This window comes from Perca fluviatilis, chromosome 20 (genome assembly GCF_010015445.1).
Source record: "Perca fluviatilis chromosome 20, GENO_Pfluv_1.0, whole genome shotgun sequence".
NCBI lineage: Eukaryota > Metazoa > Chordata > Actinopteri > Perciformes > Percidae > Perca > Perca fluviatilis.
Window position 1 is genome coordinate 17,433,818 of NC_053131.1, and position 24,435 is coordinate 17,458,252.

Genomic DNA, 24,435 nt, shown 5'->3' on the forward strand with positions numbered 1-24,435 from the left:
TCCTTCTCTGAATTCCCCTGAATGAACAGTCTTCCTACACAACAGCAACTACCTGTCCCTCTCACAATTTATGGGACCAATATCAGCAAAACCACTGCAGTGGCAACAACAGCAGAAAGAAGTATATCCAATTTATTCATTTTTTTACATTAGCAAATAACATACACAATGTACAGGATTTGTCAAACACGTGATAAATACCAAGGAAAGCCATTTATTTACAGTGTCACAGTGTATGTACAGAAATAATAACTTAAAAAATGCCACTTTAATGAGTTTAGTTCATTGATAGCAAACAGGCCTTCAGTCATACATTATCAAGTCCAGTTCAGATTACTTCTGCCGTCAGGATACGCTCAGACTATCCTTCAGTGACAAGTACTGTAGAGGAGAAGAAAGAAGGAAAAAAAACTAATTAAAAGTTAATTTACTGCCAAGTTATACATTGGGTGAGCTGGGTTTACAATAAGTGTTCTTTGTGCACATTACTCCACATCTTAGCAGCTTTTATATCCTCTGGAGCTGCAGGGTGCTAGCAGTGATGCGGGATGTAAGTTAACTAGTTAAAAGATAAATTATGGGATTCAATTGGTACACAGAACAAAAGGTTGAAGGCAGCTAAATATGCTAAAAAAGTATTACAGATGTATGCCCCCAATACACAGGCCGGATTGTAGAAGGAAAAAAACAGACTGAATCATGTAGATACTTCAGCTACAGTATCCGTGCTGTTTCACAGCTTTCTGGACATGTTGATTGTGTTCAATAAGTAGCTACTGATACTGCAAATACAATTTGGTTATCATTCAGGTACGGGTACTTACTTTTTTTTTTTCTAGAATGATGCTTCTTGGTTCCTATGTACTGGCTTATTTTGGAGGTCACTAAATAAATTTTGTCTTGCAGCAGAGGCATTTTTTTTTTTACAGCAGGAGACTGCAACTGCAGAATAAATGCAGGGAAACAACCACATTTCCCCCTATCTCCGTCTTACCTTTTTCCTGCTGCCAATGGCCTGTTGGAGCCAGACCAGCTCCATGGTCAGGGTGTTTCTATGGAGACGCAAGGCCTCTGGGTTACAGGGCACCTCCTGAGCCAAGCAGTACTGCCGGGGACCTGAAGGAGGGATGGCAAATTCAAAATGACTGATAAGGCATCTAATCTATAGGTCACACATCTGTTTGCAACCCACACAAGTACATGTGTACACAAAAGTCAAATTTGCATAAATCCTGTAGGTAAATACAGATTTTCTGTTTTGTTTCATCTTCTCTTTTTGCTTTTTTAAAAGTGAAAATGTGGTGAGGTAGATGAACTTGTACACAAAGATATTGCTCCCATTTAGACAATTGAAGTTAAACAAAACAACTGAAGTAGGTCACTGTCTCAAATAATTAAAACTAGTAATAATGTCAACCCAATGGCAGTTTTTCAATCTGTGGATCTATTTTAAGAAAACAAAGGCCTATACTCCATGCTCAACTAAGTGTCTTTTTAAAACGGATATTGTTTGCAATGCTTACACAACAAGATTAGTGCTATTTTCTATTTATTTCATAGGCTTAAATGATTGAGTAATTGTTAGTTAAAGCCCCAAATAAGATGCAACATTGTACCTCTGTTATAAATGAAAAATGATATACAGTATGGATCTCATTTCAATAATAATGAATAGAGACTATGTTCACTCTCACCTTTGTGAGAGTGAACATAGTTCATGTCCAGCTCCAAACTGCTCCAGACGGTGGTGGAGTCTCCATCTTTCTCCCCCACAGTGCTCTCTTTCTGTTCCTCTTCATCCCCTCTAACATTGCTGCTGTGGAAATAGTCATTAGAAACAGAGGTCTGTCCTTTGGATTGTGAATCATCTCTCTCTGCTTCTATCTTCTCCAGCAGGACCCGGTGACCTCCTCTCTCCTCTGATAAGGATGCTGATGATGGTCTCGGGGGACTGGCACAGACCTCTAGTCCTGGATTTGACACTTTGCTGGAAGAGCTGCTGGCTCGTAGAAATGGGCCGTCCTGAAGATGCATGGGCAAAAGCATGAGAAAAGCACCGATAAACTAATTAACTCACACTCTCACAACATGTTCAGTTACTTACAGTGTATGAGAAGCGGGGAATGGGGATGACCGTCTCCCTCCACTCTACATGGGCCAAGCCTCCATCTATCTCTTTCACGATTTCTTCAAAGTCTTCTCGCGCACGACGGACTTCGTTTCTCACCAAGTATCCACGCGCAGATGCCTAACGAGGAGAGGAGATACAGTAACGGTAAACAACCGTGGTAAAGTTGGTTTTATATTGGACGTTGGATATTCGACACATTCGAAAAATCTATTATGCAGCTTGCCCTTTCAACCTATTCATGTCAAACCACTTGTGTTGAACTCAACTAACCCTCCTACACATTGCACAAAGCTTCTTTTTTCAAAAAAAACATCCTTTAGTTTTTTAATATTTTTTTATGTAAAAAAATGACATAAATCTATTATGTGGCCTGACCCTTTGACCTATTCAGGTCAAACCACTTGTGATGAACTCAGCTAACCACCCTACACAATGCACAAAGCTTCTTTTTTCAAAAAAAACATCCTTTAAATTTTTTAAATATTTTTTTATGTAAAAAAATGCCATAAATCTATTATGTGGCCTGACCCTTTGACCTATTCAGGTCAAACCACTTGTGATGAACTCAGCTAACCACCCTACACAATGCACATAATTTAAACTCTTTAAAAAAAAATTTTAATAAATTTTTTTTGTAAAACCATAAATCCATAATTTTATTGGCGCCTGACCCTTTGACCTATTCAGGTCAAACCACTTGTGATGAACTCAGCTAACCACCCTACACAATGCACAAAGCTTCTTTTTTCAAAAAAACATCCTTTAATTTTTTTAATATTTTTTTTGTAAAGAAAATGACATAAATCTATTATGTGGCCTGACCCTTTGACCTATTCAGGGCAAACCACTTGTGATGAACTTCCAGTTAAATCTTACACAAATGCAAAAAGGCTTTTTTTTCAAAAACATCCCTTTAATTTTTAAATATTTTTTATGTAAAGAATGCCATAAATCTATTATGCGTCCTGTCCTTTTGACCTATTCAGATGAAACCACTTTTTGTTGAACTCTAACTGGCCTCTCATTAACACAAAGCTTCTTTTTTCAAAAAAACATCCTTTAATTTTTTTAATATTTTTTATGTAAAAAATGCCATAAATCTATTATGTGGCTCCTGACCCTTCTGACCTATTCAGGTCAAACCACTTGTGATGAACTCAGCTACCACCCTACACAATGCACAAAGCTTCTTTTTCAAAAAAACATCCTTTTATTTTTAAATATTTTTTATGTAAAAATGCCATAAATCTATTATGTGGCCTGACCCTTTGACCTATTCAGGTCAAACCACTTGTGATGAACTCAGCTAACCAACGCTACCGCAATGCCAAAGCTTTTTTTTCAAAAAAACATCCTTTAATTTTTAAATATTTTTTATGTAAAAATGCCATAAATTTCTTACTCTCCCTTTTGACCTATTCATTTTAAATTACCTTTTTGTTGAACTCAACTAACCCTCCTACACATTGCACAAAGCTTCTTTTTTCAAAAAAAACATCATTTCATTCGGCCCTTCTAATGAATGTGTAGGAGGGTTAGTTGAGTTCAACAAAAGTGGTTTGACCTGAATAGGTCAAAAGGACAGGCCGCATAATAGATTTATGGCATTTTTTTACATAAAAAAATATTAAAAAAATTAAAGGATGTTTTTTTTGAAAAAAGAAGCTTTGTGCATTGTGTAGGAGGGTTAGTTGAGTTCAACAAAAGTGGTTTGACCTGAATAGGTCAAAGGGTCAGGCCGCATAATAGATTTATGTCATTTTTTTACATAAAAAAATATTAAAAAAATTAAAGGATGTTTTTTTTGAAAAAAGAAGCTTTGTGCAATGTGTAGGAGGGTTAGTTGAGTTCAACAAAAGTGGTTTGATCTGAATAGGTCAAAAGGTCAGGCCGCATAATAGATTTATGGCATTTTTTTACATAAAAAAATATTTAAAAAATTAAAGGATGTTTTTTTTGAAAAAAGAAGCTTTGTGCAATGTGTAGGAGGGTTAGTTGAGTTCAACAAAAGTGGTTTGACCTGAATAGGTCAAAGGGTCAGGCCACATAATAGATTTATGGCATTTTTTTACATAAAAAAATATTTAAAAAATTAAAGGATGTTTTTTTTGAAAAAAGAAGCTTTGTGCAATGTGTAGGAGGGTTAGTTGAGTTCAACAAAAGTGGTTTGAAATGAATAGGTCAAAAGGTCAGGCCGCATAATAGATTTATGGCATTTTTTTACATAAAAAAAGATTTAAAAACTAAAGGATGTTTTTTTTGAAAAAAGAAGCTTTGTGCAATGTGTAGGAGGGTTAGTTGAGTTCACCAAAAGTGGTTTGAAATGAATAGGTCAAAAGGACAGGCCGCATAATAGATTTATGTCATTTTTTTACATAAAAAAATATTTAAAAAATGAAAGGATGTTTTTTTTGAAAAAAGAAGCTTTGTGCAATGTGTAGGAGGGTTAGTTGAGTTCAACACAAGTGGTTTGACATGAATAGGTTGAAAGGGCAAGCTGCATAATAGATTTTTCGAATGTGTCGAATATCCAACGTCCAATATAAAACCAACTTTACCACGGTCGGTAAACAGTAGCTGGTAGCCCTCAATAACTAGCTAGCTAACTTTAGTTACGTAGCTAAATGATAACAACAATAGCTACTATTAGCAGCCGTATCACAGAGTTAGCAAAATCAACTAAACAGCCCGAACTAGCAAAAAAAGCAACTGACTTGAATTACTGCAGCTATAAAGTCGCAACTTTGTGTTTTACAGCTTAAAAGTAGGCTAATTAGATAGGCATACGTGCAGTTTAGTGTCCCAAATTCCCCACACAATGTGCTTAATTAATTATGAACCTGCTAAACCACCTGTGCTACTCTAACCCTAACCCTAACCTGTCTCAAATAAGACCCTCATCATTTGGGACACTCAGTTTTTGTAAAATAATTTGGGACACTAAACTGCACGTATACCAATTAGATAACCTCATTACCTGAAAACAGGTGAGTATCTTCTCCCATTTGCTTCTATCCATTGCTATGGTGACGGGATAGCGTAACATTCATGGATATATATAAGACCGGTAGCTAACCATTGACATAACATCAGAGAGCGGGAGATGAACTCAAACTTTTGATTTTGTTCCGGTGTCACACTAAAAGAATAAAAGCCTCCTTGTTTAATGTTACTAACGGTACGTGTGCCGGTGTTCCGGTTTAGCTCTTAGTTTAATATACTGCCGTAAATACAATAGGGCAATGTTGTTTGCTTTACAATTTAAACTATATTTAAACGACCGATATGATTGGAGTAAAACCATCGTTATGTATGTGTTGTTATATTTTGGTAAAACGTGAGCGGAAGTGACCCTGTGTTGTATACCCGGTATTCATTTTGCAATGTTGCTGCTCGTCACATGGCACTTTTTCTCAAAGTTTTCCGCCACAACTAATGAAAATGAGTAGTGGTTCAAATCAGAGGACGTTGTTCCAGACTTGGGGTGCATCCGTCCCTCAAAACAAAGTTGTTCAACCGAACAAAGATGACAAAAAAGCCGCTGGACGGCGCAGAACAACCCCAAGCAACACTGCGCAGGTAACAACACACCCTCCTCAAAATCGCCTATGGGCTCAAATAGGTCAGGGGTCCACACACACAACAGTGAATCCGGTGAGGACAGAGGACCCTAAACCTGCGTATGAAGATCAAGATGACGACGATGATCTGATGGTGGTCGCTGTTTATGAAGCTGAAAAGAGCCTACACCTTGGCAATGCTAACTATTTTCAGTATGACAACCCTGTAGGAACAGAGAGCACTGGCCTCTCTCCCATCCCGTCAGGTGGGCAAACATACCCAGACTTCCCTGGCCTTGACAGCTCCTCAGCTCAGGTATGGATTTACCCCACCAACTATCCCATCCGGGAGTACCAGCTGAAGATATCAGAAGCTGCTCTGTTTCAGAACACACTAGTGTGTCTTCCCACTGGTCTGGGAAAGACCTTTATAGCCTCTGTGGTTATGTACAACTTCTACCGCTGGTATCCATCGGGGAAGATTGTGTTTATGGCTCCCACCAAACCTCTGGTGGCACAGCAGATTGAGGCCTGTTATAAAGTGATGGGGATCCCACAGGCACACATGGCTGAGCTGACAGGTAACAATCATGACATAAAAACCATGACACCCATCTTTCTTCTTTTAGCCTTTATTAACAAGAGTCCGTCTCCTTATCCGCAGGCACAACGGCAGCAAAGCATAGACAGGTGGTGTGGAGGACCAAGCGCGTCTTCTTCCTCACCCCTCAGGTCATGGTGAACGATCTGTCCAGAGAAACCTGTCCTGCCCAGCAGGTCAAGTGTGTGGTGATCGATGAAGCCCACAAGGCGCAGGGCAACCATGCCTACAGTCAGGTAAACAAACCTGTCACTCATGATTACAGCTTGTCGTTCAATTCAGTTACATGTCACTGCTGACTATATTTTCAGGTTATATTTTATTTGAACTAAGTTCAATTCTGCTTGAGAACCTCCAATAAAGTGACAACCACCAAAAATATCTCCTCACAAAGTAACACTCACTCTTGAAATGGGGTTGTAAAGAAGTCTGTTGCAGATAATGGAGGCTTTGTGTCTTGACAGCAGTATGAAACTTTATTCACTTTTATTAGTTTATTCCCTAGTGTGATTGGGTGACAAAATACTGTATACCAAGGTAGCTAACCACATAAAATCTCTGGTTGTACTACTAGACATTTGTGGGCAATATTGCAAATCAATGAGCAGGGCTGCTCATGGCAATGTTTATATGATTAAGTAGTAATACCACAGCATAGAAATACTCTGTTACAAGTAAAAGTCCTTCATTCAAAATCCTAAGTAAGTAAAAGTACAAAAGTATTCGCCTCAAAATGCACTTAAAGTACCAAAAGTAAAATTACTTATTATGCATAATGGTCAATTTCAAAATACTTTGAAATAGTTTAATTAAATACTTTGATGTTGCAGCTGATAAAGGTAGAGCTCATTTATTTACTTTATGTACTGCTGGGTAGTTTAATCTATAAAGTAGCATAAAATGGAAAGACTCAAATTTGTTCATCGTACAGTACTTGAATAAAAGTACTTAGTAAAAGTGTACTTAGTTACTTTCACTACTGACGGTGATTGAGGCCTTTAACTATTCTTTGACTTCTATTTCCTAGCTGGGAGTGCCTCTTTAGGTTTGCATTCTAACACTTTCAGTTAGTACAAATATTTGAGCAATAAAGTTCTAACAATGTCTTGTTCTTGCTCTTCTCCCCGTTACTCAGGTGATCAGACAGCTCTGCAGCCAGACTCTGCAATTCCGCATCCTTGCCCTTAGTGCAACTCCAGGGGCAGATACAAAGGTAGGAACAATATATCATATCTGTGTCTATAAATCTTTTTTTTTTTTTTCTTCTTGTCAACAGCCTCATGTGACCTAATAATAAAAATGCTCCATTTAACTAATCTCAAATCCGATTCCATCTTTCCTCTGTTACTCTATCCATGCAGTCGGTGCAGTCAGTGATCTCCAATTTGCTCATTTCCCACATTGAGCTGCGTTCAGAAGAGAGCCCAGACATCCAGGCCCATTCCCACCAGCGCAGTGTGGAGAAAGTGGTAGTTCCTTTGGGAGAGGCCCTTTCTGCTCACCAGGTGCGCTACCTCCAGGTAGGCACAAGCAATTTAGCCTATTTAGCAAAATTCCTTCTTATCTTTAAAGTGACAGTTCCCCTCCAAAATCAAAAATACATATGTTTTCTCTTATCTCTATTGCTATTTATCAATCTAGATTGTGTTGGTGTGAGTTGCCCAGTGTTGAAGATATTCGGCTGTAAAGATTTCTGCCTTCTCTCGAATACAATACAACTAGATTGCACTTGGGGTGCTCAAAGCGCCAACAAAAATACATTTGAAAAACTCAACAGCAATGTCTCCTTTCATATCAATACAAATCATTACCCGTTTACTCAAGATAATCCACAGACCTGGTTGTTTCATGTAGGAACTCTTTTCTGTCTACCAAACTACACCAACCTTCAGTATCACCATGCAGAAAAAAAAGCATACTAATGGACGAGAAGCTCGTGACCGGCGAGATGTAAATATTAGTGGCATCCTCCTCGGCTGAGCTGTAACATTAGCTTGCTACAAATAAACATCTGACATAACAATCAGACTTTAGGGGATATAAAGAAGGTCACTTTTTTTATACAATACCAGCAACATTTCTTTCACTACTTAAGGACCGACGACTTATTGGAATTTATTCATCATAACCCCCAAGTAAGAAATGTCGATACATACCCCTTCTCATTATCCGCGTTGCGTCTGACGGCTCTTAGCATTAGCTTAGCCGAACGCACAGATCCTGCAGGTAACTGGTTCCAATCGCGCCTACTGCCGTGACCAGATTGAAAGTGACAAAATAACGCCAACATGTTCCTATTTACATGTTGTGGGTTTTGAGTTATTAGAGGCACGCGTGTACAAAAACAACGTAAATGAGACACAGCCGTCTTCTATCCCTTAACAAACCAGGAACTATATTCTCAGACAGGCTTGCTGCGAGCATATCACTCCGCCAAGTACTATATTCTTCCGCCTGAGAATATAGTTCCGGTTTGTTTACGGTTGTGAAGATGGCTGTGTCTCATGTTACGTTGTTTTTGTACACGCTAACTCTACAAATCACAACATGTAAACAGGAACATGTTGGCGTTATTTTGTCACTTATTCGGAGCAGTAGGATTACTGGAACCATTCACCTGCCTGTTCTGTTATGGGTTGATGCCGCTGGAGCCGTCAGACAGCTTTACAGCACCCACGGAGATGAGAAGGGTATGTATCGACTTGTCTTACTCTGGGGGTTACGGTGAATAAGCTAAATTCCCAATAAGTCGGCGTGTTCCTTTTTAACTACTATATTAATTAATAAGTCAATCTTTATTGTCTGTGATATTTTCATTGTCTGATTGATATTCATAATAAATTCACCTGCATACCAGTGGACAAACTGATTCAAACTTAAACTTAAAACTTAAAAGTTAGTTTTATATGCCCCCATTGGTCATGTTTGTTTAGGTTTGAAGAGCATGTGACATCTTGTTTTTGGTGCTTTGCTGCCACCTTGTGGTCACTGTTTGCTTGCTTCTGTTGTAGAAAACCCTCAGCTGTGATCCTTTTTCTCAGCATCACATTCCCTCTGGCTGTGTGGTTTGTACTGGGTCAGTTAATATTAAATGAATTGATTTGTCTTGAAAGCAACATCCTGTCACACTCGATGGTCTGGCTTTCAGTGCTGGTGGTGGACTAAATGGTTCATTATTATTATGGACCCTACAGGCTCGCTCTCCCTGTTATGGGGTCGGTTTACTGTCTGTGTGTACTGTTCTGTAAACTACACCTCATCTGTCTCAACTGGCTGGACAGCTGGAATGTGACACCTGCATTTGAGAGTTTAGACCTGTTGTACATTAGCTCTGTTGGGTCTTTTTGTGTCTTTTCATCCCTCCCTTTTGATTATTTTTAGATTGTTTGTAATAATAGAACACTCCTTGCTTGTTCTTTAATTGGGTTGACTTTCATTTTTCACCTTGTCTTCATATTACCCCCTAACCGGATGGCGTCTGCAACATGCTTGTTGACTTCCATTTCCCACTGCCCTGCCGTAATTTGACCAGACAGGACACAACATAGAGGCAACACTGCACTCAGGTGTAAAATGAGCATCACTGCAGTCAGGCAGAATTTAATGATTGTTGAGCAAATCAGAAAAATGAACCAGTCATGCAGACAGGTTTTTGGGGCTCAGTCGTGGGTTTTTCCTTTAGTTTGTGGCCCCTTTTATCACAGAGATTAGAGAGACCAGTACCAGTATTTGTCCTTATCACCATTAAAGTAGCCTCCTGTTATCTTGTGTCTCAGCATTGTGATTGTGATTGAGCATGGATGGAGGTTTTATAGACAACACGTTTAATGTCAGTGAACATCTGGGCCACCGTGTCCAAGCCAGACCTGAGATATACATCCATCATAAAGTTTCACACTCTGTGTTATGTTGTAATGGACAATGATGGTGTAATTTAGGGCTTATGTTCTAGTGGCATTTCACATAAATCAAAAGTAAGTTGTTTTAATTTACTTAAACAAATGTGCAAGTTCTGTTTTTTTTCATATCACGTCTATTCCCATCAGACAATGCAGTGTACTGTATTGTCCAACAGGCTGCACTCTGATATACTATTGTGTGTGTTGGATCCTCGTGTTACTATGCTCCAGTAACTGAGCACCAGTTCTTCTTGTAAAAATGGGTTATGCTATATGTATGAACAAAGTAGGGTGTGACCATAAAAAGAAAGAAATACCCTTAATAGGGCTGGGCGATGGGGAGAAAATCAGATACCTTGATATCGATATTCTAGGGTTGACAATTGGTACTTTAACAAAATATCTTCACGCTTAGATTTTAGATAAATAATCATCAGTAATGTGGACATAATGTCCAAGTGGGGAAAAGGCAAATGATAGAACAGCTAGAACAGTCTGGTAAGTTCATTACAAAAGTACTTATGTCATATCACGATATCCAAAATCTAAGACGATATCTAGCCTCATATCACGATATCGATATAATATTGATATATTGCCCAGCCCTAACCTTTAAGAGAAATGCTGTAGTAAGTATACAGTACTTGTTGGGTACGTATGTATATGAAGCTGAATTTTGTTTTGTTTTGTTATTGTTGTTTTTAAATTATTATTATACATTAGTAAAACAACATGTACATTTCACATATCAACACTGGGAGGATTTATTTAATAGCCTATGAAGGCCTATGAAAAGATTTAATTTTTGCTCTTTCCCAATAATTCAGATTGCATTTGGCGAGGGATGATAATGAATACTCAAACTTTAGAGTGTCATCATGAGCTCCTCATTTCTGCAGTAATACTCCCAGAATTATGTAAAATGTGTATGTATTATGCATATAAGCCAAATAAAACTCAAATAAGCCCTGTACATTTCAAAATACAGGAGACAAGCACATTTTAATTGAACAAAAAAATCCACAGTAGCTCTTGCTGTTGCACATTTTTACATTACAGCACACTTTTGCAAAACACTAAAACAATAAGCAAAAAGAAAGGAAAAGGAAAAAAATATCCTCACGCTTGATGTTTCCATATAACCAGGCTCTTAAAGGGAAAACCAATCCACGTGTGTCATGGCTTCGCAAGGGCTTACTTTACACTACAGTTGTGATAGAGTATCATATCAACTTTACAATCATTTAATGCAAAAGAAATTCTTTGGATTTAAATGTCTTGATGTCAGCTAAACTGCTTGACTTTAAGACTGGGCAACCTTCCCAACCCAAAACTAAATTTTTAGCGGTTAATTTCTTTGTTTTACATTTTTATTAAGTAAAATGAAACCAACTTTGAGCTGAATTTACACACATTTAATAAGCCTCATAATTGACCGCCTAAGCATTTCATAGGATGCCCCTGTCCTAGTATATCACACAGTGATGATTTGGCTAGTTCACTTCCAGTTTTATTTCACTCGCACCCAAGCAGTAAATATACATTTTTCAAACCAGAAACATTCCTACATTACTGTGAACTCAAGGTGGAGCTGGTTTGATGTGTATCACTTTGTTTTTTGTTTTAATTAAAAATATAGTGAAGATAATCTAAGATACTTCTTTTACTCTCCTTAGATTGGTGATAGGACATTAAAAACAGTTAAAATAGAATTCAGCATAGAGTACAATCACAGTAGAGAAATTCTCTGCGCTCTCTTTTCTTGGTAGCGTTGTTTTTACTCAGCAGCAGTGGTGTTTGCAATTCAGCAGGGAATGCATATTCACTAACCGAGTAGCAAGAAGAAAGAGCATGATAAAGAGGTACATAAGTAACTATTCCTATGTGTGAATAGATTTGTAATGAGGAATGCATCGACTTGCATCATTTTCTTAAGAGAAAAAGATGTATATAATATATACCTACTGTATGATTGTCATTCAGCTGTAAAATCAGTGAGTTTTTTTTTTTTAGGGTTTGGTGTGTCATTTGCTTTTACTCTATAGCTGTACATTCACGCACAAACACACATTAACATGTTATATTCATGTGTGTTTATTTTCTAAGTTAGTGTCACCTGTTGTGTTGAGCTTATTTATGGTTAAAGCCACCACTTCTGGTCTAGATGTCTATCGGGTTGTGTTGCATGTTGCAGATCCCCTTCCCAACCCACCATACCAACGGCTGAACGTACCCTACGATTGGGTTATGTTAGTGGTCCAGCTACTGTAATATCTGGCTCATTTATTGTTAGTTATCTGGTAAATGTTGCACTTATGATGGAACAATGTAACCGTTAATGCAGTGTGACTGGCTTCACATTGTAACCTGTATTAAATCACGTAGTCCAGAGATAAAGAAATGGTGGATCAATCAAGTTAAAATGACCTCGGAAAGCTAGAGAATGACAGACAATCTATTGTTTGTGTGTATGGTGTGTATTGACCTTTTATACCACATGACAAGACATGACAGAAATGGAGCATGATATGCATGTCCACTAAAAACCCTCTTCTGCTGTGAAAAGACAGGCTGTTGCATGTTTCCGACAGCAAACAATGTTCACTGTGTTTATAGAGCACTAAGAGTTAAAACTATTTCAACTTTTAACTAGAGGGCACAGTGCTGAGTGGAGATTTTTTTTTTGTCACTTCAATGTAAGAGCAGGAGTTAAATGCTATGCTTCACCTTAACATACAGGTTGTGTCCATGAGAGTATGGCAGTGGTTTGGTTCAGTTTTTATGGGTGAAAATGAGGATCTATCTAAATGAACATGATTGAAGGGTAGAGTAAAGGCTGAGGTTTTTTTCATTTCTCAGGTAGAGGTGTGTTGACTAAAGATTGAGGCTGTAGCTGAGCTGCAGCAGTGTTAAGGGAGTCTTATGCGACTCAAGGGTCACAGATGATTTGCTTAATATGCTGTATCTTCTCGTGCCTCAGCGTCGCTCTAGGAACCAGATCTCATTGTGACGGTTGCTGTGAGCGGGGTTGGTGTAACCGGCCACAATGAACGAGTCATTGACATACGCACCAGGAGAGTCCAGCTGCTCAGCCATGGCATTGATCTGATTAATGATGGTCACTTCATTGGTGGGACCAGTAAATGGCCTGGAAGAAGGAGGGAGTGGTGCATGAGTATGAGGAATCAAATGTCCATGTTCCAAGCAGAAAAAAGGCCAAGCAGCATTCATTTTAGAACTATTCATTAATCAATGTTAGCTGTCATTGCTTACAAAAAGACGGAATTAATTCAGCAATAGTACAAGTGTAATTTTTATTTTATTCTCTACTGACCTTGTGTATACAGTAGTGGCGGGCCACATCTCTATGGTGATCTCATCGTCTTGAGGTTGTGGGGGCTGGGCCTGATAATCATTGGGAAGGTAATAGGCCACAGTGACGTCATGGGAGACCACAGAATGGTTCTCATTTGTGCGCACCACTGTGATGATGGGCAGCGTCATGCCGAGGTAGTCACCTAGAGATAAAAAATAAATAAATGAAGACAAGGCTGGGACAGAACCTGATTGTATGTGTTAGATGGTTCCTTGCTTGTGGACTTACCCAAGGTGTTCTGCTGGCAGATGTATCTCATTATCCTCATAAAACCATAGCAGATGCTCTGTTCGTAAGTGTCCTCACGCATTGTTATACAAGCCCAGTGGCCCTTTTCGTAGTGACGTTTCTCATACAGAAGCTCCCCACACTGTAGAAAGTACAGATGACGAAAGACAAGAGAAAATGGAGTTAGAACTTTAGGTACTCAATCATGAATAATGTGGGTAAATTAAATGAAGTATTCTAATAAAACTGTGATCTGTAACATTTGCTATTAAACTGGAATCGAGAATGCCAGAAAATAAATAAATGAAAGCTAATTGCTGTCTGCCAGATTGATTTGTAAGTAACTAACATTTATAAACCTATTTGGACAGAATACATTTTACAAGGTGGTGTAATTATTACTGGTGCATCTCTGTGATTTTTATCGGCTACATCAGTGAGTTTTACAGACTGTAAATTATGGCTGCGTAATTAATCTAATATTAATCGCGATCACGATTTTGGCTTTCCACAATTCAATGAACATTATCCGACTGTGGTATTGACGTATAAAATGCGTGTTCTGCTCATAGCAAACTCTGCTGCATATCAAATCCATCGCTTCCTAAACTAACAGCACGACTAACTGGCATTATGCATGGTTGTTCACTGTTCAAGAGTCATTTTGGTTTGGTAAAATCCAATACTTAGGCAACGAATGAATATCCAAATAGTCAAATATTTGGGTCCAGCCCTAATTGTTTTGATGCACAGATTTGTACATTAGCAGGAATGTAGCACAACATTGAAGTGAAAGCAGTGCTGTGTTTATTTAAATGTGAATATTTTGTCGCTAAAATCAATGAATTATCGTGATTGATTAAAATCTGCCATAATTGTGCAGCACTACTGTAAATATTCTGTTGGCTTTAACCTACTGTTAAATATCCAGAAAAGTATGTTCAGTTAAAGCATTACTTCAAAATCTTATTTTTACAGTCACTGCTTCCAATTCATATCTTAGAACTTTTCTAAATATTTCCACACAGATGAATAAGTGAGGAAAATAATACTTTTTTTCATACTAAAAGTATATATTTATTTGATCGTTTTATTCAGACACCGTCTAAGCACAGTCACCACTGCAGATCAGGTGTATAACCTACTGACTGAGGTCTGCTGGCTGTCAACGTGCTGTCCTTTTACAAGGCTTCTCCAAGAATAGGGTGCCATGATTGTCCTTTGTTTAACCAGTCTCCAGCCAAGTTTTAATGAACTAATTAACTCAAGTTAAACCAATTAGCCCTTTTTATTTATAGGCCCCCTAAGGAGTTTAAATGGATTATTGTATTGTGTGACACGGTCATCTTGTGGAAAATAAATAGCTGACCCATACTTACCCTTTTTATATAGACCATGGACATGTATAGAAAGATGGGGTTACACAAGCTCAAAGTGTATATGCATTGTTTGTCATGGTCATAGTAGTAAATATGAGCTAGATACCTTCTCTTTGCGTGTGAGGAGAGTGAAAGGGATGTGTTCTCTGTTACCCTGTCCTTGGTTGTTGGTGGTTAGCTGTTGAATGGGCTGTGCCATTTCTGTCAACAGACAAACAAACAACACTTTAAACAGTGGTACAAAAATAAAGTATTGTTTTATAAGAGCAAGAGTGTTTTTCACATACTAACCACATACAAACAGTAAATATATTTCCATACAAACTTTTTTCCATTCACTTCATATCTACACTTGCCATCTCCTGTCTAATCTGTATAAAACATCCTCACTTCCAGTAATCTACTGACAGGCAGCATTGGTAATTTTTGTGAGAAAAGGCTGCCAGATGGGCAGAGCACTCTGCCAGGATGTCACAGAGAGTCATGTTTATTAGAGCTGATGGAAAGAACACTGACTAAAGCTGCCCAAGGCCAGATATAGATTGGTATTCACACAGCCAGTAGCCAATGTTTTTGAAATACTCGTGCATGATATTTCACTGTTTACCTTAACCTTCATGAAGTTTAAGAGCCTCCTTTATGATTATATTATGCCCATGTTGTTGGATCAAATAATGCCATTATGTTCTTTTGTTGAGCTGTCAAATACAAGTCAGTCAAGGTGAACCCCGTTCAATCACATTTTGTCAATTAATATCATGGAGGACAACTGGGTCAGAGGGACCTGTGGTATTTAGGTGATCAATCCTTTAACAACCAAGTGTGTGTGTGCGCGTGTGCGTCAGTAGTCAAACTCAAGCTTACACTGTAAATCACTGATAAGAAGGAGGAGTAGCTCAGAATGGGTAGAGCCCCTCAGTGTTGACGCAGAACAGTCAACACACTTATTTTTTATTTTTGTACCTGAGCTTTCTAATCAATACAGGGCTGTAGTCATGACCCACTTTCAGTCTGGCTACTGTTCCACTAGCCTCTGGTCTGCAATGTTAATTTTTCATAATTTTTTACTGAAAACTGCCACATAATTTTTGAGATATTCTGTTCATAATCCGCGACATCCGCAACCCATTCAACAACTACACTTTCCATGGGGTTCAGACTTTTCCTTACATGCCATTATACTCTACAGTGGCACCACTTTTCAAACAGGGTGTGCAATGCATATTCTTATTAAATTAGCTGTATAATATACAAAATGTATGCATTTGTTTTACATTGAACCTACAGTGGGTACGGAAAGTATTCAGACCCCTTTTACATTTTTCACTCTTTGTTTCATTGCAGCCATTTGCTAAAATCAAAAAAGTTCATTTTATTTCTCATTAATGTACACTCAGCACCCCATCTTGACAGAAAAAAAACAAATGTAGAATTTTTTGCAAATTTATTAAAAAAGAAAAACTGAAATATCACATGGTCATAAGTATTCAGACCCTTTGCTCAGTATTGAGTAGAAGCACCATTTTGAGCTAGTACAGCCATGAGTCTTCTTGGGAATGATGCAACAAGTTTTTCACACCTGGATTTGGGGATCCTCTGCCATTCTTCCTTACAGATCCTCTCCAGTTCCGTCAGGTTGGATGGTGAACGTTGGTGGACAGCCATTTTCAGGTCTCTCCAGAGATGCTCAATTGGGTTTAGGTCAGGGCTCTGGCTGGGCCAGTCAAGAATGGTCACAGAGTTGTTCCGAAGCCACTCCTTTGTTATTTTAGCTGTGTGCTTAGGGTCATTGTCTTGTTGGAAGGTGAACCTTTGGCCCAGTCTGAGGTCTTGAGCACTCTGGATGAGATTTTCTTCCAGGATATCTCTGTACTTGGCCGCATTCATCTTTCCTTCAATTGCAACCAGTCGTCCTGTCTCTGCAGCTAAAAAACACCCCCACAGCATGATGCTGCCACCACCATGTTTCACTGTTGGGATTGTATTGGGCAGGTGATGAGCAGTGCCTGGTTTTCTCCACACATACCGCTTAGAATTAACGCCAAAAAGTTCAATCTTGGTCTCATCAGACCAGAGAATCTTATTTCTCATAGTCTGGGAGTCCTTCATGTGTTTTTTGGCAAACTTTATGCAGGCTTTCATAGGTCTTGCACTGAGGAGAGGCTTCCGTTGGGCCACTCTGCCAAAAAGCCCCGACTGGTGGAGGGCTGCAGTGATAGTTGACTTTGTGGAACTTTCTCCCATCTCCCTACTGCATCTCTGGGGCTCAGCCACAGTGATCTTTGGGCTCTTCTTTACCTCTCTCACCAAGGCTCTTCTCCCACGATTGCTCAGTTTGGCTGGACGGCCAGGTCTAGGACGAGTTCTGGTCGTCCCAAACTTCTTCCATTTAAGGAGGCCACTGTGCTCTTAGGAACCTTGAATGCTGCAGAAATTCTTTTGTAACCTTGGCCAGATCTGTGCCTTGCCACAATTCTGTCTCTGAACTCCTTGGGCAGTTCCTTCGACCTCATGATTCTCATTTGCTCTGACATGCACTGTGAGCTGTAAGGTCTTATATAGACAGGTGTGTGCCTTTCCTAATCAAGTCCAATCAGTTTAATTAAACACAACAGGACTCCAATGAAGGAGTAGAACCATCTCAAGGAGGATCAGAAGAAATGACAGCATATGAGTTAAATATGAGTGTCACAGCAAAGGGTCTGAATACTTATGACCATGTGATATCTCAACTTTTTAAATTTTAGCAAATGGCTGCAATGAAACAAAGAGTGAAAAATGTAAAGGGGTCTGAATACTTTCCGTACCCACTGTATGTCAGAAACGGATACAGGTAGTGTTCAAATGTTATCAGCAGTACTACACATGGATTTAGCTCAGAATTTGAACCGAAGGGTTAGCAGAACTGCAAGAAACCCATAAGTAGGGTTAGAGTCCAGTTCACTATAGTAAGTGGTGAGTGTCTATTTGTAGCTTTTGTGTAAAGTTCATAAAATGCAATGTAATGCACAATAGTTGGAAATTGTGACAAATGATTAAAATATATCAAGACTGAGGCCCATTGTGGTTTCACATCAGATGTCAGTTGATTGAGTTTAGTAGGTTGAAACGTAAGATCGGTGTATTTCTTCCGTGTCATGTTAAGTAGGGTTTATTTAGCAGAATAACATGCTGTTTCATTTGATTTTTGGGTGTGCTAAGGCACTTATCATCAATAGTTATGAAGAGAGACTAAGACAAGGTCATCATTTTATACAATAACTTTTCACTTGGGAAGTTGAAAACACAGTGCAGTGGCCATTTTGAGAGCGCTCTTGGCCTGAATCTTTAAAGCAATAAATTCCATCTTGTTTACAAGCTAGAAGCCCATCCTGCATCCACATCAGTTGATGATTTCTACTCATCTGACCTCCTTTTACTTTACAATGAGCCATTATGAATATCCATTGCGAATAATATGGTCTTTGTTTCAAGCAAAGCGCTAGACTGAGAAGGCATGAAAAGCATACAGTCTGTAAAGGGCTTGTGTACAGTACTAATAGGTGTACTACATGAGTCAAATAATTTTTCTTAAGGAGATGAAATTACATGAGCCAAGAAGTCCTTAGGATGGTTTAGCAGTCTAGTGGAAAGTATCATTTTCTACAACATCATATACTGGTATGGACATTTAGGGCTAGGAGCAAAAGCAAGAAACACTGATAGTTAAAGTAATATTCTCGAAGATGGTGATTGGCCCACTGATGAAAACTCTTACATATTCGCAGTATTATGAACTGGCTGTCTGTGTCAACATTCAAGGAAAAAAAAAAATAACAAAAGAATCACAAGCGGCGCACAATTGGTGACGTGTTTTCCATCCGCCAGCAGTGTTTGGTCCGCCAGAGAGGGTAGGCGGAGCTAATCCAACAGACTCGCTCTTCAACTCTGAAGCAGCGTACTGTGAGATCCAACTGCAATTACTAATTGTCGCCATAGATGCCGCCAAAAAGAATGAAACGAAGATCTTTGAGATTGTAACTTTAACACTTCCAGCAAGATTATATGGAACCCACAGAGACAGCTGGTGGAGCTGTACACCACACAAACCAGGAGTAAAACAACATTAGTAGTTGAGGACTCTTCACACGCCAGACCGCCTGAGTGTATGTGAACACATCCTTAAGAAAGTTGAGCCAAAGCACCCTAACTGAAGTCAAACATCACGTGTCTTTAGTTGTTGCTTTAATTTATCTGTACACATCAGTTTATATCCCAAAGAAGAACAAAACAAACATGTTTTGTTTAGCTCAAAGACTGAGAGTTGTATGTCTCATTTTTCTCTGTTAATGAATTTGCTAAACCTAAACCATATATTTGTGGCATTTTTGACTGTAAAAACAACTAGTTGGTAGCTACGTTGGAATTAAATTTGTAGCTAAAGCTAATGATAGTCAATTAAATAACCCCAAACTGGTAGCAAAGCATAGCTCCCACATCACCCCTGTCCACCCTACTTTATCCCTATCAGGGCAAAGGAGTTTAGTGTGGCCTTAGCCAGTGTCCTTAGCAACAGTATTGCCGTCCAGGACTTAGCAGTCCAATACAGTACCAATACAGGCAAGGTAGCTAATCCCCACTGAGTCCGAAATTTCGTACTAAGTCCTCAACTAGTGCTGTGGTCTAAGAGCAGAGGGAGGAGAATGAATGTGCCTGTGTTACTGGATTTTAAGTGGGCACGTACAGTAGTTAGATGACAAATAGCCCAGATTAATAAGTATTTACCATACACCAGTTGAACTATTAAAGAAGGCTTTGATGGTCTCTTTAATGTTTTGTGACCTACACGGGGAAGTAAGATATCTAAATTTTTTTTTTTGGAAAATAGCATTTTATTAGCCTGGATGCCAGCCGAACTTAGCCCCGCCCACAACATTCGAGGTCGGGAAGTTCACTAGAATCTGAGTATGACCATGTCAGGCTAGCATTTTATTGCTGTGAAGCGGGAATTGAATTGTTAAAGTTTAGACACCTCAAGCTACAAATCAACAAAATCAATCATTGATTGAAGGCAAAGAAAAACAGATTTTAATTCACATACTTTTGAGGTATATTCATATATATGTTCAACAATGTTCCAGAGAAAATGTTCGAATGGTAATAGACTTTGGTGATGAGCCAACATATGGAAATATCAGTGACTGAATTAAATTATTTTATTTTATAATTTTTTTTAATGTGATTTCACAACAAAAACTTAAAATAAAAGAAATAAATTATTTTGACGAAAAGCTATGTTACTTCTACAAAATAAATAAGAAAATTAGACTGTAAAGACCAATTTAGACCATACTTGTTTGCACTTTTTGTGTTGCTACACAGCTGACTGAGGGACAGCTCAACTGCACGCTCAACCCAGACACCAGCCATTTTTTAAATCATCGCGATATCAACTGGCGCAATAAACACATCACGAAAGGCTGAAACATATCGTCAAAGACACTCAGAGATTTTTTTGTGTTGTGAAAGAAAGCCTTTTATATTAAATTCATTGTTCAATTTGTTCATAAAATGAATGTTGGAAAGGATTTCCTTTCATTTGTTTAAAATTCAACAAGCAATTTGTTGTATTTTAGTACAATACTGAAAGCAGCAGAAATGCAATACTCGGTACACTTTAATATCGGTTTATTTATCGCCAGTTATTTCACACACTGTGGTATACAAATGTGTGACGGTTGTAGTGTTCAACCTGGCAACCTTTGACCTAAAGCAAATCCAGTCATTAAAAATGACAAAAAATTCAAGCCCCATTTTGCCTGTGAGTCTGCAGTCATAGGCTAAATATAGCACAAGTAAACAAAAAAAATACAATTACACACACACATACAATTGTAAATAGAGCCTGTCAATATGGAAGGTGATAACTTGCAGTCTTTTAGTCGGCTTTACCTTACAAGTTCCAGGTCGTATGGCCAATTATGTTATACAGGACTAAAGTGAGTATACATTTGATTTAATTGGTTTTTTGTACATCCACGTAACCCCATTGAGTTACTAATGTGTCAGGCTATAGTTTCAAATCATAATCAGTTTTATAGGCCAAGTATGTATACACATATACATACAAACAATTTCACTCTGGTTTATCTTTGCTCTCAATGTACACAGAAATAGACATACAGCTAAAACCATAACAACAAAGCTGAAGAAGGTAAACTACTATAAACATCTGACTACTAGGTACAGATGTAATGTGTATATATATATTTAAAGAAAATATCTATATAAACAACACAATGTCAATCAAATCAAAGGTGTAAAAGAACATTCTTACAATATGACTAAAAGTGTGAGTGGCCAGTGTTTATCACAGTTTGTTAGATTATCCTTTGCACTCCCCAGAAAAACAAAGAGCAGCCCTTCATTGGATGCAGCTTTGAACAGTTTGAACATTTTTTGCCTATTTTAACTTTGGGCAAGGTTAAAATAACCAAATCATTAAATAAACTGTAAAACAGATCCCGAATTACAGGAATTCTATACTCCAGTAAATAGGTGAGAACTACACTACTAACCATGTACTTCATGAGAGGCAATATCCCAGCAAAAATGACATTTTTGTTTTGTTTGACAACTGGGCACTTTTTATACCACATACATGTATATTATTCTATTTTACCATTATTTTCCAACAAATTCTAGTAATACAATACTATTAACCATGCTATTACTGCTTTAGTATTAGACCATACTCCTACAATAATACCACTATTGTATTTGTATAATGTCTGTGAGATTTTACTGTCCTAATAGAATCCTTAAACCCACAAGATGAAACGGGTATTTGCTATTTAATGCCTGATGATAACACAACAAGCCATTGTTTTTGTAGACTGGATCTTAGTGAAAGCTGTGCCTTACAAACACTATTTTCATGACTTAAGAAATGCTAATTTATATTCAATGCTTATTCCTAACACCTCACTGTACTTGTAATCTGCATGTTTTGTGTGACAGGTGGACTTTCCCAATTGTTTCACTAAGAGGATCTCAAAATTTCCATGCAATTCACAACAGATCTGACCTTTTTTTTGTTGCGGTAGTTATGGAACTATTTATGGAAGAACCACAGGAGCAGTTTGTGTTTATTGATTTTGCAGACTATTAGCTACTTACATAATGGTGATATTTAACTATTTCTCATCTTGCTGGGACTCAACAGCAATTCCATGATCACACTTGAGGAAACACAGCTTTTCATTTGCCATTTAAATTACAGTCTGTCTCCCTGTAAAAAGTTTAACTTATTTGTCTGTGTGCTCCAAAGTTTGGCCTTGCGTGTAATGGATTAACTTTCTTTTAATAACTATACAGTCCTATAGTTGTAACACACGTTTACTCAAAGGACAGGGACCGCAATGTCCTTGGTGGAACTGGTTTATCTATCGTTAACTTATGTGCCTCACTGGAAACTAGGTCAGTGTACGTGCTGGTAGACTGCATTCACATACACTCAGGCAATCGTCAGACCGTCTGGCGAAAACGCAAGTCGTCCCATTCATTTTGAATGGGGGCAGTGTGTTACGGCTGCACCCCCTTGTGCTGCAACAAGAAAAGTTTTGAAAAACAAAACACAAGCACTTAACTGACCAGGACTTTCAGCTGACTGTTTCTCCTGCAACAACTCCACCACAAGACAGTCCCTTGTCTCTTCTCTTCTCCTTAAAATGAAAGTCCATTTTAAGTGCTACCAGAAATGTCAAGATCTATAAACTACCTGACATTAAACAATAACTCTGATGGATGAAGTCTACTTGTGTTACATGGGGAGGGGGGGGTGTCAACGTAACGTGTCTTTAGTTTTCACTAGTCTGTAAACATCACGTTTATATCCCAAAGAAGACGTGTTTTGTTTAGCTCAAAGACTTAGAGTTGTATGTCTCATTTTTTTCCTCGTCGAGTTTATTATTTTTTTTTACCTTGTGAAACTTCCACTTGGTGTCCCCTCGCTACGTTCTGCCAATATGTCAGTAGTTGGTCTGAGTGTTCGTCTTCCTCCATGGCTTTTCCTTCTTCTTCGATACTGCCGTTGCCCGAGTCTGTCAGTTGGTCTTCCGAGAAAGACTCGAGATCCTCCAGTGTGATCACCCCGGGTTGGTCGGGCCCGCTGCTGTCACCACCACCGCCGCTCATTTGGCAGCCACCTTGATCCATTTCTGTTTTTTTAAGACTAGTACCTACAGAGAAAAAACAGCCTTAACGGGTTGACAAGAAACTCACTTATGAATCGCCGCCGCCGGTGAATTTACGCTTCGTTTTTCTTCGGACCTCGGCGTGTTGCTCGTCCAGGCGTTACTTTCTGGTTCACAAACCGGGTACTACGAAGCTTTCCTTTACACATTTACCCATATGCATATCCGCAATGTTATATATGACTTAAACTAGTCATATGCTTCCTCTGGGCGCACTTTACATTCGCTAAAAACCAAAAAGTCGCCTCCCTCACCGTAGCCGGAGGTGAATGCGATGTTTACAGGAGACCACGTGACGCTGCTACCGCCCCTCCTCCCGCTGCTGCCTGCACGAGATGATAAATATCCGAGACTTGATTTCATCCAGTTATCTCAAAGGGGCCAACATGTCAATAACAAAAGCATAGGTCTTCAACAGCATCTTAGCAGTAGTCTCCAAATGCATTTTGTGCTTATTTTTTCCTGATTTACTTGTGATATGCGAGCATAGGTGCCTATTTATTATGTGCTACCCCATAGAGCTGCCCCTAATGATTATTTTCATTATCAATTCATCATTATATTTTCTTGATTGATTGATTGATTAATCATTTAGACTACCAGAAAATAGTGAAACATGTCTTCAAATAGCATTTTTTTTTTTTTGTCTTAACCAAAAACAAAATATAGCCTGTTAAATGTAAAATTATAAACCGATAAAAGCAATACATTCTCTTATTTGAGAAGCTGGATTGGCATTTTTTCTTGACTAATAAATTACATTATTGATGAGTTAGTAAAATAGTATTCTGTTAATCAACTAATCTATCAACCGACTAATTGTTTAGAAGTTGTATTTCTTGTCTACTATTTTATTGACTTTTTAAACTCTTATTTATTTTCTGTTGTTTCAATTGTCATTGTAATTTAGTAACATTTTGGTTATTCATTAAACAAGCCATGGTTGATGAAACAACCTCTTTTTGTGTGTGTGAAGTTTTACACTTTAAATATCAACCTTTTTTAGTTTTATTTTACATCAATATAT

At 38.3% G+C, this 24,435-nt stretch overlaps 3 protein-coding genes across 4 annotated transcripts in view; 1 reads left to right on the forward strand and 2 right to left on the reverse strand.

Moving 5' to 3' along the window:
- Positions 1-115: 115 nt before the first annotated feature.
- On the reverse strand, positions 116-5,234 carry iqcc (IQ motif containing C). Its single transcript, XM_039787089.1, has 5 exons — positions 5,109-5,234; positions 2,105-2,248; positions 1,695-2,022; positions 995-1,116; positions 116-381 (listed from the first exon to the last, which is right to left on the reverse strand). The coding sequence occupies exons 1-5, from the start codon at positions 5,175-5,177 to the stop codon at positions 346-348; spliced, it is 699 nt and encodes a 232-aa protein (XP_039643023.1). The 5' UTR covers positions 5,178-5,234; the 3' UTR covers positions 116-345.
- A 99-nt stretch (positions 5,235-5,333) lies between these two features.
- fancm (FA complementation group M) overlaps positions 5,334-24,435 on the forward strand; it is a 50,588-nt gene continuing 31,486 nt past the window's right edge. Inside the window, exons 1-4 of the mRNA XM_039787083.1 lie at positions 5,334-6,272; positions 6,356-6,528; positions 7,428-7,505; positions 7,654-7,812. Of these exons, the coding sequence (XP_039643017.1) occupies positions 5,567-6,272; positions 6,356-6,528; positions 7,428-7,505; positions 7,654-7,812 (1,116 nt within the window). The 5' untranslated portion in view covers positions 5,334-5,566. The remainder of the gene's footprint in view (positions 6,273-6,355; positions 6,529-7,427; positions 7,506-7,653; positions 7,813-24,435) is intronic.
- On the reverse strand, positions 11,163-23,786 carry soul3 (heme-binding protein soul3). 2 transcript variants are annotated; one of them, XM_039787084.1, is made up of 6 exons: positions 23,663-23,786; positions 23,136-23,393; positions 15,281-15,375; positions 13,796-13,937; positions 13,526-13,709; positions 11,163-13,339 (listed from the first exon to the last, which is right to left on the reverse strand). In XM_039787084.1, the coding sequence occupies exons 1-6, from the start codon at positions 23,769-23,771 to the stop codon at positions 13,168-13,170; spliced, it is 960 nt and encodes a 319-aa protein (XP_039643018.1). In that variant the 5' UTR covers positions 23,772-23,786; the 3' UTR covers positions 11,163-13,167. The 2 variants fall into 2 exon arrangements, with proteins under 2 accessions (XP_039643018.1, XP_039643019.1); XM_039787085.1 differs by having other exon boundaries at positions 23,485-23,702.

Excerpts from the sequence above, each read along its gene's own strand:
- soul3 (XM_039787084.1), bottom strand. The coding sequence starts at position 23,771 with ATGAAATCAAGTCTCGGATATTTATCATCTCGTGCAGGCAGCAGCGGG. Across the intron at positions 13,938-15,280 it reads TCCTCACACGCAAAGAGAAG|TGTGGGGAGCTTCTGTATGA; the intron begins GTATCTAGCTCA and ends TACTTTCTACAG. Across the intron at positions 13,710-13,795 it reads CTGCCAGCAGAACACCTTGG|GTGACTACCTCGGCATGACG; the intron begins GTAAGTCCACAA and ends TTTTATCTCTAG.
- iqcc (XM_039787089.1), bottom strand. The coding sequence starts at position 5,177 with ATGTTACGCTATCCCGTCACCATAGCAATGGATAGAAGCAAATGGGAG. Across the intron at positions 2,023-2,104 it reads TTCCCCGCTTCTCATACACT|GACGGCCCATTTCTACGAGC; the intron begins GTAAGTAACTGA and ends ATGCATCTTCAG. Across the intron at positions 382-994 it reads CCATTGGCAGCAGGAAAAAG|TACTTGTCACTGAAGGATAG; the intron begins GTAAGACGGAGA and ends TCTCCTCTACAG.